Below are 14016 nucleotides of genomic sequence, written 5' to 3'. Positions count from 1 at the left end.
TTACAAAATTTCCCTACGAAAAGGTAAACCCAATGTGTTCCCTTATGCTTTAGTCCCACCTCCAGCTCAGAAAAAGTAACCCTGATATCATGTTGCTGACCATTTTAAATTATAACATTTATAATTACTTCTGCTGGAATTCTGAGCCGCCGTGCAAGGCAGAATTTGTGCAGAAGTAATGTGCCCTGCAATTTTTCTCTTCTTCATGCAGAATTTGTGATTTCCTCCAAAATGTTTCCTTTTCCCAGTTTTGTACATTTCAAATGTATTAGTTATGTATAGACGTAATATTTTTGCCTGCAGATGAGCCAGAACCACCCCCATGTTGCTCCCACCTATCACTGCCCACACCCCCAGCACTCCCACCTGTGCCTGGCACGGGGGTGTGCATACCACCTTTGGAGACAAAGGGATGTTGGCTGGTGAACCATGTACATGACCCAGCACACACACACACACACACACACACACACACACACACACACACACACACACACAGTTTACCCTTTGTCTTCCTTTCCCATGCTAACCACCTGCTAAGCTACAGCTACTGTATAGCTAACTCACCAACCCCCCTCCTGCTACTGTAGTGTGACCCAAAAACCTTAAATACACATAGAAGCTTGAATTTGGACAAGACATGACAGACACAAAACAGTCCTTAAGGATGCTAGTGCCCTCTTAGGCCAGGTTATTACAATACTTTTGTATAATGTCTTTGTTTAACTTAAATATTTAATTTCAGTGTTGAAGATACTGTCAACAAAGATACATCAAGTTCTGTATTAATATGCCAAGTAAGGAATCTATTTGTCAAAAAAATTTTCTTGAATCTTTTGTGTTGTCTGTAACAACTTGTTGACGGGTATTTTGAAATAAATTACCAAAAAAATTGAAACTGGCATGATTATATTCTGTTATTTTGACTAAAAAAATATGCAAAATTTTAAAATATTGTGTACAGAATTTTTAATTTTTTGATGCAGAATTCCTTCAGGATTATATAATGCTATATATGTGATAATACACGAAGTGGCATGGCATATGTAATGAACACAACTGCCGAGGACCTAATTTTTATTACTCATCTAAACCTCAAGCAGCACAGAATATACGATTGGAAGGGACCTTGAGAAGTCATCAAGTCCAGTTCTCTGCACTGTGGCAGGACCTAGTACACTTAGAGCATACCTGTAAGGTGTTTGTTCAACCTGTTTTTAAAAACTTCCTACGAGAGGGATTCTACAACCTCCCTTGGAAGCCTATTCCAGAGATCATAAAGATTTTCCTAATATTTAATCTAAATCTCCCTTGCTGTAGATTAGCCCATTACATCCTGTCCTACGTTTAGAGGACATGGAAAACAATCGATCACAGTCCTGTTTATAGCAGCCCTTAACATATCTGAAAACTGTTATGAGGTTCCCCCACTCAGTTTTCTTTTCTCAAGACTAAACCTGGACAGGTTTTTTAAACTTTTCCTTATAGGTCAGGTTTTCTAAACCTTTTATAATTTTTGTTGCTCTTCTTTGGATTCTCTTTGTCCACCTCTTTCTTAAAGTATCATTGTGGTAGCCAGAACTGGACACAATCCTGAAGCTGAGGTCTTACCAGTGCCAAGAAGAGGGTGACAATTACAATTGACTTATTCACACAATGCACAGTCAATCTGTAGAACTTGTTGCCAAGAGATGCTGTGAAGGCCAAAACTATAATGGGGTTCCAAAAGAATTAGTCATCTCAGGACCCATATATAAATCAGTGGTAGAGATCATCCTCGAACAGAGGGATTGCCAATGATGAGATAAATTCATGGAGGGTAGGTCCAATAAAGGCTGTCAAGATGTCCAGGGATGCAACCTCATGCTTTGGGTGTCCATAGCCTCTGACTGTAGAACTGGATGACAAAGAATGGATCACTCAATGATTGCCATTCCCTCTGAAGCAACTAGTATTGACCACTGTCAGAAGACAGGATACTGATCTACCCAGACCATTGGTCTGACCCATCAATTAGGGATGTAAATATCATTCTAAAAAGTACCCATTTAAACTATTAAAATTATATTGGTTAACCATTTAATTGTTAAGACAACAGGGATCAGGGTCTGGGGTTGAGACTGTTGCCCAGCCCCATACAGTGGGGTCTGGGCTGCAGCTGGTGCTGGGAGGTGGGCGGAGGTGCACAGCCCAGGACCCTGCTGGTGGGGAGGGGGTTTGGTGGGGACGGCAGGCTCCCTACCCGGCTCTGGGCTGCTCTTACCTGCGGGGCTCCTTGGAAGCAGCAACATCCCCGTCGCTCAGCTGCTAGGCGGAGGTATGGCCAGGCAGCTCTACATGCTGCCTCCACCCAGAGTGCTGGCTTTGCAGCTCCCATTGGCCAGGAACCTGTCTGGCCACACTTCCGCCTAGCAGCTGAGTGAGGGGGATGTTACCACTTCTGGGCAGCCCCCCAGGTAAATATCCAATCCCATGCCCCAACCCCTTGCCCCCTCCCAGATCCAAACTCTGCTGGGTGTGAATGGGGAGGCATGCTGCTGCAGAAGTCATGGAGGTCATGGAAAATCATGGAATCCATGACAAACTTGTAGCCTTACTTATCAGTTAACCATTTAATATTTTACATCCCTACCAGCAATGTGGTTATTATGTTCTCCAGTGGCTCAACCCTCAAAATATTAGGGTTTTTTGCAACTGCATCACATTGTTGACATATTCCATTTGTGATCCGCTAAAAACCGCAGATCCCTTTCAGCAGTACTACCACCTTGACAGTTATTTTCCATTCTGTAGTCGTGCATTTGAAGTTTGAGGGCACATCATGCTCCACAGATGTCACTGAAGTGTGCCATGAATGTAATCGTACTGCATTGTGCCACCCACAGTGTGCTTGATGTGACATAAGCATACCAAGAGGGCATCACACATGACATATGATAGGAGACCATGCTTCACCAAAACCTCATCACATGTTGCTATGACATAATAGGATGCAATGTGATGTCATCCCACAAAACAAGTCATGTGTCACATCATAACCTGGTGACATCACTGCTTAGAGCCACAGGTGGGCTGATGTCCCTGGGCTAGGGAGGAGCAGTGCTCCCTACTCTGCAGGATGGTGGCTGGATCCCAACACCGATCCCCCTACCCCCTCTGGCCACTTCCGCCTTCACAACCTCCTGCTCCTAGTAACCAGACTCAGAGCAGCCCGAGCTAGCCCGCCGCCTGCCGCAAGGACCCCGCCCCAGCTCGGGGCTGCCCAAGCGCTGCCTGATACGTACCTGTCTGCAGCCGCCGCTCGCCAACGAAGCTGTTGCGGGGCGCGGCAGAGCGGCTAGACCGAGCTCTACTCGCTTCCTCCCCCTGCAGCCAGGAGCAGGCTGAGCCGCCCCGCCTCGGCGGAGTGTTTTCAGGCAGGCGGCGCGAGGGGCAGGCCGGGGTCCTCTGCGGGCAAGGGGAGGGGGCAGAAGCTGGTGGTGGAGTAGGGGCTAGCGGAGTCCGAGCCGATGTTTACACCGGGCAGAGGTAACCGCCCCCCAGCCTGAGGGCGGGGGAGAGGGGCCGCGGCGGGATGGAGGGGCGGAGCAGGCTTTTGGGGGTGGGGGGCTCCTGGGAGCGGGGCCGGGGCAGAGAGCGGGCGGCCTGCGGGGACATCCGGGACGGGGCAGGGCTGGAGGGGAGCGGGGCTACCTGGAGGAGAGCGCCTAGGGCGTGGGTGGGGCCCGGGGCCGGGGGGTGGGGAGGGGAGGGTCCTGGGGCGGGGCGGGGAGAGGAGAGGAGGTCGGGCTTCAGCGTGGGGAGAGGTGAGTGCGGGGAAGGGCCTGGTGGGCGTGGAGAGGTCACAGTGCAGAGGGGGGCCGTGAGCGGGAGGCAGCTCGCTGCGGGCTGGGGGACATGCGAGGGGAAGTTGGCTCTGGTTTCCCCGAGGAAGGAGAGGGGGGAAATGTTGGGGAAGGGCTGGGTGGAGTGTAGGGTGGAGGAGAGTAAGATGAGGCCAGGGGGCAAAAGGGCTTGGCGTGGTAAGGGGGTGAGGAGGGATAGAAGTGGTGAGGTGCCAGGCAGGCAAGTAGAAAGCTGGGGGGGGGGGGGGGGGGGGGGTATTTGAAGGGCTAGACAAAGGGGGGGACGCTCAGTTGAACAATGATGTTCGGTGGAGATTGGTTTGTATGTGACATTTAGAGCAGGCTCGAGGGTTGTTTACTTTTGTGTGGAAAGATTTGGTTTTTTCCATCTAGTGACTGTTTTTTAGGCTTTTTCTTTTTCTGTTCACCCTAGCAAAGGAGGCACATCTATAGAGTTAGGACAGCAAAAACTTTTTTTTAATAAGGTAGGCGGAATAGAAAGTAAAACTCAGTCACCAATGTTAGATCAAACCCATCTCTTTCATGCTTGTGTTTAATTATGAATTTTCCCTTTCCTCCATCTCTTTTGGTTTGTTTTGAGGACTTGAGTTTAGGTTTAACAGGGTGATTGTGGCATTTCACTGATGCAGATCATTTGAATTATTCTTGAAACTTGTTTAATTCTGATTGTTTGCACAGCTGTCATGGAATATTTATCATATTTGTCAGAGTTTGCAGTTTGCATTTTTAAGTACCTTATCAAAATGGGATTAATTTATAGAAATAATTCCTGAATTTGCTTAGCCAGCATTTTAGAGAACACCTGGACAAGAACTTGTAATGGGAACCTTCATATGACTAATATGTAACTTCCCATAGCAGCAGAGAGAGATTTGGGAAAAAAATCAAACACAAAATCTAGTCTTTAGTATTTTACATTTATATATTGACTTTCATCCCTGGATTTCGTAGTGCTTACAAACATAAGTTAATGAAGCCTCAAAACGCCACTATTATTGTAAACCCATTTTGCAGATGATGAAAAACTAAGTACAGAAGGGTGGGTGTTGAGCTTCCTCATTTCAGCTTTTAAGGTGGTTGCATTAATTATGCTATATGTATATATTGTATATAACTCTTTGGGATCCTTCAAGATTATATTACTTTTTTATAAGTATTTTCTGCTGAGCATTATCTGTGTACTATTTTTAAAAAAGCTGGGGCTGGACTCCTGTGTATATTATAAGTTCCCCAGGTGTCCTAAAACTGACCGTCTTTGTACTCTGAACTATTGTGAGTACAACTATATCAAGTTTTCACATATCAGGCTTGTTATAAAGAAATAAAAATTCAGAAACAAATCAAGAAAATTCCCCAACAAAACTTAAAGATTGTGTTAAGGGAGGAAACTAATTAATTTAAAACATTAGAAAATTGTACAATATTTAACAAAACCGAACATTTGGAAGTGATGTCACTACAAGGCTATAAGTTCAAAACCCCTAAATGTCACTACAGAGCACCCCAGTAAAGTTTTCAACACCTTCCTTAACTCTGACTTTCCTTTTTACCCCCATCTTTTTTTATCCAACTTTTAGTTATGAGCCACAGGTTTCTACTACATACTTGGTTATAAACTGCTAATGCCTGTTTCCCCCATACACACTCAAATGAGTGGTTCAGTTTCTTTATCATTTACATAGCATGGTCAAAACCTAACAATTTGCATTTAGCCCTCATCATCCATACTAGATCTTGTCTTTGTTCACCACATTATGAATTGTATACCTTTCCTGATCCTGTTCCTTTATCCAGTGTTGGCCAGCTATAGATCAGAGATCAAAATTCTCAGTATCAGCCTTAATATACAGGCCACATACCTGCAAAGATGAGACATTCCTTTGCAAAAGACAGTCCTGAATTTCTCCCTGATCTTGATGTAAGCTAGCAGGGTGGGTGCAAATTGTGACTGTTCCGCAAATGACCATGCTACTGTAATTTATATGTGCAACAGGGGATGCTTAAATTTTTTTTTTCAAGCAGCAGCTAGTGTGTGAGCAAAGGTAATGGTCACAGTATTAGAGTATTAACAAATATTTAGGGTCTTTCCAGCATTTATTTTTTTGACCTAACAGACTTTTAATTTCTTGTCTTTTGGATGTTTGTTTTTAACTTTAACTCCAGGTTTACTAACTTTCAGAAAATTTTTTTTTTGTGCTAAAATTACAACATAAATTGTCTAGGGAGGTTGTGGAATCTCCATCATTAGAGATTTTTAAGAGCAGATTAGACAAACACCTGTCAGGGATGGTTTAGATAAGAGGTCAGCAACCATTCAGAAGTGGTGTGCCGAGTCTTAATTTATTCACTCTGATTTAAGGTTTCGCGAGCCAGTAATACATTTAATGTTTTTAGAAGGTCTCTTTCTATAAGTTTATAATGTATAGCTAAACTATTTTTGTATGTAAAGTAAATAAGGTTTTTAAAATGTTTAAGAAGCTTCATTTACAATTAAATTAAAATGCAGTGCCTCCCAGACCGAAGGCCAGGACCTGGGCACTGTGAGTGCCACTGAAAATCAGCTGGCATGCGATCTTTGGCACGCGTGCCATAGGTTACCTACCCCTGGTGTAGATAATACTTAGTCCTGCCATGAATGCAAGGGACTGGACTAGATGACCTCTCAGTCTCTTCCAGTCCTATGATTCTATAATTTTAATAAAGGTCATTTTAAATTTATAGATATGTTTCCTTTAACTTTTTTCCAACCAAGCTTTTTATTTAGTGGTGTAATCAGGAAGAACACAACTTTATCAAGTTCTATTGTTAAAGAGAATCTAGTGGAATATTAAAATGTACTGAATCTCATTGGTGGGGACATTAAGCTGACTTTAATATGGAAGAGCATTCAGTTTTAAACTCCCTCTCTCCTCCCAAAACAACTTTGAGTAGCTTTCTTGGATTGATATGGCCTCCATTATATGCCATTTGTAAGCTTCAACTGCTAAATGTTACTTTTGAACTTGGTGCAAAATGTTTAAAGGAGCTGATCTTGCAACTGGATGCATCTAGATCCCAAATACCTACATATAACCTATCTCCACAGATCCAGTTGCAGGATCTGGCCTTTAGTATGTTGCTTTTTAAATGTATTGACTTAATAAAAAATCTATTTTAAGTCAATTTTAATTAAACCAAAAAGTCAAAATACAGTGGGGATTGGATGGCTGAAAGGATCAGTGTTGGGCTCTGGTCCTATGGAGTTTTTCAGCAGTAGCTAGCCAATACTTTCATTACTTATCAGGTCATTAGGGAGTCAGAGTTGTTATCATCTGCTAGCAGCTGTGTAGCTTGTATGAAATTAATTGCCCTCTGTCCTGTTCCCAATGAATACAAATCAGTACCCTCTCCCTCCGAACCCTGGCAGTTGGGACTTCTGTCAGCAAAGAGGCCAAGTATTGAATGGGCCATCCATGGTAACAGACCTCTCTCACCATTACTGGTATGTCTTCACTGGAAAAAAAATAAAGAGAGAAAAAAGTGCGTTTTTTATCTCGGGTTTGCTAATTTAGGTTAAATTAGCAGTGAGGACATAGCAACTTGAGTTTTTCCTCAAGTTTGCGCCACAAGTGAGAGCAGGGAATGAACTCAAGCTGCGAACCCAAGTTAAAAGTAAGTTGGTATTCACTGCTATTTTAAATCATATTACCATAGTTAACTTGAGTTAAGAAAGCACTTTTTCTTGCAGTGAAGACGTACGTTGCATGTAAGGCGCACAGTGTGGAAAGCCTTAAACTGTTGTTATATGTGGTGAATTTTCTGTTGCTATCCTTGGTGAATTTTTTTGTTCTGTAGGTAGATTGGTTTAAAACAAATCTTCATAAGAATCAGACCAACATTTTAGGAAATTTTTAATGGAAAACTCCCTATGTTCAATACAGTATTAAGACTGATTATAATTGGGGGAACAATGTTGAAGAATTTTTCCATATAATTAGGAGAAAATGGAAAAAGTACTTGAAGAAAATCCCTATTTCTAATTAATGTGGTATTTCATTTTTAAATGTATACCTTTCAAATATGTATCATCGAGAACAGGTAAAACCCATGGATTAAAGGGCACTGTTAGATAGCGAAGGCTCATGTTGTGGGTGTATAAAATAGTTTTTCAATATTGGAAAACATTTTTCTTACATTTTTATTTCTGTTGACATGAACATACCCCATTGTTTTGTTTTTTACCCAAACATTTTAAGAAAATGAGAAACAAATTAATCTGACTAGTCAGTTTTCATTGTCCAGGATGACTGAAGTGTAGAAAATACATGAAAAGAAATAGCAAAAAGAAATTTTTCACTTTTCATTCTAACAATTTAAGTACATATTAGTATAATAGCAAAAGATGTCTCTCCTCCCTCCCCCTAGAAGATTGCAAATTCAGCAATGTCACTTCAAAAGTTTTTAAAATTTGCTCTGGGGAAAAAGGAATGCATTTTAAAAGCGTAACTTACTAGAAATGAGGGTATTAAAAAACCCTTTCCCTTCAGCCCTGATTCTGCAAATGCTTATGTGTGTGCTTAACTTTAAGCACGTGAATAATCACAGTGGAACCAAGGCTCAGATTTTTAAAGGCTCTCATTTTCAAAAGGCTTTTAGGGACTTAGAAGCCTAAATACCATTGACTGTCAATAGTTTTAGGCTCCTAAATGCCTTTTGCAAATGAGATTTAGGTTCCCAAATCAGTTATGTATTGTAACCCTAAGCACAACAATGCCTGAATACCTGTAAAAATCTGGATCTAAAGCTAAGCACGTACATAAATATTTGCTGAATTGGGGCTGTAGTTTTTATCAGTCTATAAACATCCCACTATAATTGTTTCAATACTTGAGGATCCAGAAGTGCATAGCAGCACTGAGCATTACAGCAGCCTCAAGCTGAACTGCATGAACAGTTTAAAAAAAAAAAAAATTGCAGCTCATGGTGGAGGGGAAAAAAGATTTCTGGGAAAGCCTTTCTTTTGATTTTTTTTTTTTTTTTTTTAATTAAAGCTTGTAGGTAGTTGGCTGTGGTCAGGAATTTTTTTTTTATTATTATTTTTTTATGGAGGTGTTAGCTTTGCTGCAAAGATTAGGTTTTCTCCAGGCTGTGGTAGTTTTGAACAGTCATCTGACTTCACAACTCAGGTTGAAGAGAATTCCATAATATATGCTGAAAGCAATTACAGGTATTTGGATTTTGTGCAGTCCCCACATTTTCTTCTTAATCATGATCTTAGTACCATGGGAACAGTGTGGCAGTGTAGTTCTTGTGAATATCGTCCTCCAAGTTGCTTGCTTAGCTTCACCCAATTTTCTAATTGATTTAGTCCTCATGCAGATTTACCTCAACTATTCTAAGTGAATGTCAGGATACAGTGAAAACTAGTTTGTTCATATATTGAGAATACAATAATAGTGGTGATATTCCTGTACTTCTGCAGATTTGCCTGGGTAACATAATGCCAGCTGAGCGCAAAAAGTCAGCCAGTATGGAAGAAAAAGAATCTTCATTAAATAACAAAGAGAAAGACTTCAGTGAAAGGCGATCAGTTAGCAGCAGAGAGAAACCAAAGGAGGATTTGAAGGTTGGCCTGAAGAGAGAGACTCTCAAGACACCTGAAGATAAAAAGAAAAAACTGGAGGAGGATAAACGGAAAAAAGAAGACAAGGAGCGAAAGAAAAAAGAAGAGGACAAGATAAAAGCTGAAGAAGAGCAGAAGAGGAAAGAGGATGAAGAAAAAAAGAAATTTGAAGAGGAAGAGAAAAAGAAACAAGAAGAGGAAGTAAAACGTCAGCAAGAGGAGGCAGCTGCACAATTGAAGTAAGATTTAAGTTTTAACTGTGCCTAACAGGATAGTCCTTACTCAGGCAAAATTCCCATTGAAGTCAGTGGGAGTTTTGCCAAAGTGAGGACTGAAGTATTGGTTCACTCTTTTAATTTTATGAATAAGAAGGTAAAAATATATATAATTGTTTAGTAAATATAGATCAAAGGTTCTCAAACTGGGGGTTGGGACCCCTCAGGGGGTCGTGAGGTTATTACATGGGGGGTTGCGAGCTGTCAGTTTCTACCCCAAATCCTGCTTTGCCTCAAGCATTTATAATGGTGCTAAATTAAAAACACTTTTTTATCTATTTATAAGATGAGGTGGCACTCAGAGGCTTGCTATGTGAAAGGGGTCACCAGTAAAAAATGTTTGAGAGCCACTAATATAGATAGTGTCAAATGATATGCTCAGTGCTATTTGTGAGAAGCTAAAAGTATGCAGTAGTTGATGTACATACTATCACTTTAGCTTATACATTGGATTTCGGTAATGTCGTCTGTCTGGAGATCTCATGTGATATACAAATGTGCTTGAATTAAGCATCACCAAGTCTTATTGATGTTTAGATGTGTTATCCCCATTTTACAGATGGGGAAACAGAGGCAGAAAGAAGCCAAGTGACTTGCCTATGATCACAATAAAATCCATCCAGGAATAGGTGCTGGGCAGCTTGACTCTGTCTGGTACTTCAGTCACAAGTCACTTATTACTGTAAGCTATTGCTGTAAACTTTTAAGCACTGGAAGTGGGCTGTGATCTCTAAAGCTGTCCAATAGTCAGCAGTCATGAATAATTGGTATTTGAGTGGAAAACCTGCAAGGAGAACCTGGGTAGGATACAGCAGAAAGTGGTGTTAATTTAGTTTTTTCTCCAAGTCAGTATCCATAGCATGGTGTTAAGAGACACTATGGTGTTGGAGGGAAACAAAACCAAGATTCTGACCATTTGTGTTCATTAAAGATACCATGACACTTAAAAAGCATAAGAGTATTAATGTGTCTGTCTTGGTCAGACTCCAGGCTGGGTGAATACATTTTATCTACTTAAATTGCCCTTGCAGTTTCAGTTGGATTTGGAATTCTTCTTATCTAGAACACGTATGTAGTGTTACTGTGTTCTGTTAACAACTGCTGTGTTCTGTCCCAAAGTTGATTTGTATTTCTTGAGTAAAAGGATTGTAATATTTATGCTTTGTTAATGATTTGTGATTAAAAAAATTTCTATATAGAGCCTTGCTAATATGTTTATTTTAATACGTAAATGGCACTTTCTTAGAAAAGGTTTAATAGAAGAGTGCTATTTAGTGAAGCCCTGGAGTTACTAGGACTTCCTTATTATCAGTAAAATATATTACAGAACATTCATTAGTACATATAAAGTATCAGGAAAAATTTAAACTGCACTACAATTGAGATCAATTAGCTTGTGGTTCATTATCCTTTTTTTGAAATGATTCATTTACCTATCAGTTTACAAAATTGAGTAATCTGTAATGGAAATTAGTGCAGTCTTACCAGGTTATAACTATTGTTGTTTTTCTTTAGAGAGAAAGAGGAAGCACATCAGCTCCACCAGGAAGCTTGGGAGCGCCATCAAGCAAGAAAGGAACTCCGCAGCAAAAACCAGAATGCACCAGATAACCGCCCTGAGGAGAATTTCTTTAGCAGGCTGGACTCGAGTCTGAAGAAGAACACTGCTTTTGTTAAGAAGCTAAAAACTATCACCGAACAACAGAGGGACTCCTTGTCTCATGATTTTAATAGCCTCAATTTAAGCAAGTACATTGCAGAAGCTGTAGCTTCTATTGTTGAAGCAAAGCTGAAAATATCAGATGTGAACTGTGCCGTGCACTTGTGTTCTCTGTTTCACCAGCGCTATGCTGATTTTGCTCCATCACTACTTCAGGTTTGGAAAAAGCATTTTGAAGCAAGGAAAGAAGAGAAAACTCCCAACATTACCAAACTAAGAACTGACTTGCGTTTCATTGCAGAATTGACAATAGTTGGGATTTTCACTGATAAAGAAGGTCTGTCTTTAATCTATGAACAGCTAAAAAACATTATTAACGCTGATCGAGAGACCCATGCTCATGTTTCTGTGGTAATAAGCTTTTGCCGGCACTGTGGAGATGATATTGCTGGTTTGGTACCAAGGAAAGTTAAAAATGCTGCAGAGAAGTTTAACTTGAGTTTTCCTCCTAGTGAGATAATCAGCCCAGAGAAGCAACAGCCCTTCCAGAATTTGTTGAAGGAATACTTTACATCTTTGACCAAACACCTGAAAAGGGACCACAGAGAGCTACAAAATATTGAGAGACAAAACAGGTGACATTTAAATACTGTACTTCATAAATTGATATAACAGTGCAGCTCATAGAATGCTTAAAGATTTCTTTAATTGTTGCTACCAAAGTAAAATGATGTGTAAGATGCTCTTTTTTGCAGAAGGTTCTCTGAAATAACATGCTGAAAGATTTCCCAACTAGAAAATCTTTTAGAGCCTGGAATGTTAAGTAATGGGGCATTAGGTTTTAAATAATTTTTAGAGGGAGGCTGTTAAATAAGTTTCTCTTGCTTTAATTTTTTTTAACTCCTCCACTGGTTTTGTAATACTCTTCTAACAGCTTGAGACTAACATTTCTTTCCCAGCTGGTTTTGTCCTTTTCCAGTTGGCACCAAGTGTTTTTTACCCTTCCCACCCACATATTTCTTATGGACCATATGCTGATATGGATTTGGTTTTTTGGTTTATTTTTTTTGTGTACCAACATTATACATGGTGTCAGCATAGTTCTAAGTTTAGGGGGGAAATCATGTGTCAAAGAAGTGTACTTTCCAAATTTCTTGTATATTAAAATCTAAAATCAAAATTTGGACCTAAACTACTCAACCATGTCCTGTTAAACCTTGACTCAAAACATTAAATGCTTCAGGACCTCAGCTAACTGTAAATATCTTAGGCTGGAAAGAAACTTCCAACATAGGCATGTTGTTGAATAAATATGCACTTTTCTCTGAAGCATCCAGTACTGGTCATTGTTGAAGCCAGACTGCTCTCCTAGGTGGACTGATGGTCTGATAGGACACAGGACTGGACAAGACTTACTGTGTCATCAAGTCCAGTCTTCTTATATGACAGGCATTTTTATCATATGATCTCATTCGTATGATATGGTAATTCCTATATTCCTAGAATATTTCCAATACACATAAGCAAAAGCACATGAATTGTGCTTTTATTGGTGATGGGCCTGAACCAAAATTCTGGATCTGAAATACGTATCCCTCTGATCTGAACACGTCCAAACGTTGGGGTTTGAAATCTAGACTCAAATTTGAGTTTTCCCAGAGTGTGGGGTGACCAGTTTTGGTATTAAGCTTGGCCTATTATAAGGATTTAGATGTGAGATACAAACTCAAGCATCTGTTGTAGTCCAGTCCCACCCCTATCAGTTGTTAAGTGACTTTATTTTGCTATGTAAGAAGTTGGAATGTGTAGTGACTTTTACTGTAGTCCAATTCCGTATACTACTTGCTTGTTCAGAGAGAGTCAAAACACAAGTATAATTTTTTTTGCAATGTAATGTGTATACCTTCATTATTTAAACTAACATGGTTACAATTAAGTAAGTCTGGGATAAAGACAAATGTAGCAGAAACAGCGGGAACAGGTAGGTGAACTTCATTGCTGGCTGATTTGATTACATTTGTCCTTCCTTCTCATTTTGGCTGTTCATTTAAGCAGCAGCTGTTCTGTGTGTTGAGAGGACTGGCATGTCCAACTAATCATTTAAGTCCACTGACATGCATCTTTTCTTAATTACCAAGCAGTTAAAAACAATTGTAAAGTTCTGTAGTTTATAAAATTTTCCAGGAGTATTAGTTTACTAAACTAAAAAGAGTTTTTAAACTCCTGACTGGGTGTTTCAGTTACAGAGCTACTAGTATAGAGCTGGACAGGAGACTCTTTTCCTGTCTTTGAAACTCTTTTGGGACAAACCCAAGATCTTGAGAAGTTTTTGTGTGTGGGAAAAACCACAGAAAAAAAGAGAGGCCCCAGAATAGCCAATAGATAGTGAGGGCACTCAGCTGAGGTGTGATATGGAAGACCCAGACTCAAGTCCTTTGTCTGAATCAGATAGATCAGGGTCTCCCATCCCCAGGCAAATGCCCTGGATGTCAGCCTATTAGCTTTTCTCGAGTCTCTTTCTCAACCATAAATTCCATCCTGGACCTGAGAAACCTTTCCTGACAAAAGATATAGAACTTAAGGTACAAAGTTTTGTTTTGGTGCATACCTGAT

General features: G+C 40.4%; 1 protein-coding gene across 4 annotated transcripts in view; it reads left to right on the top strand.

Annotated features, from left to right (window-relative positions):
• Positions 1-3433: 3433 nt before the first annotated feature.
• UPF2 (UPF2 regulator of nonsense mediated mRNA decay) overlaps positions 3434-14016 on the top strand; it is a 147213-nt gene continuing 136630 nt past the window's right edge. For 2 of the 4 annotated variants that reach the window (XM_050936788.1, XM_050936789.1), the window contains exons 1-3: positions 3435-3528; positions 9328-9707; positions 11259-12038. In XM_050936788.1, the coding sequence (XP_050792745.1) occupies positions 9346-9707; positions 11259-12038 (1142 nt within the window). In that variant the 5' untranslated portion in view covers positions 3435-3528; positions 9328-9345. Of the gene's footprint in view, positions 3529-3746; positions 3807-9327; positions 9708-11258; positions 12039-14016 lie in introns of those variants that run through there. The other 2 variants (XM_050936786.1, XM_050936787.1) reach the window with 2 other exon arrangements.

Source organism: Gopherus flavomarginatus, chromosome 1 (assembly GCF_025201925.1).
Source record: "Gopherus flavomarginatus isolate rGopFla2 chromosome 1, rGopFla2.mat.asm, whole genome shotgun sequence".
Classification (NCBI taxonomy): domain Eukaryota; kingdom Metazoa; phylum Chordata; order Testudines; family Testudinidae; genus Gopherus; species Gopherus flavomarginatus.
The sequence above is the reverse complement of the archived record's forward strand: the minus strand, read 5'-3'. Positions and strand labels throughout refer to the sequence as shown.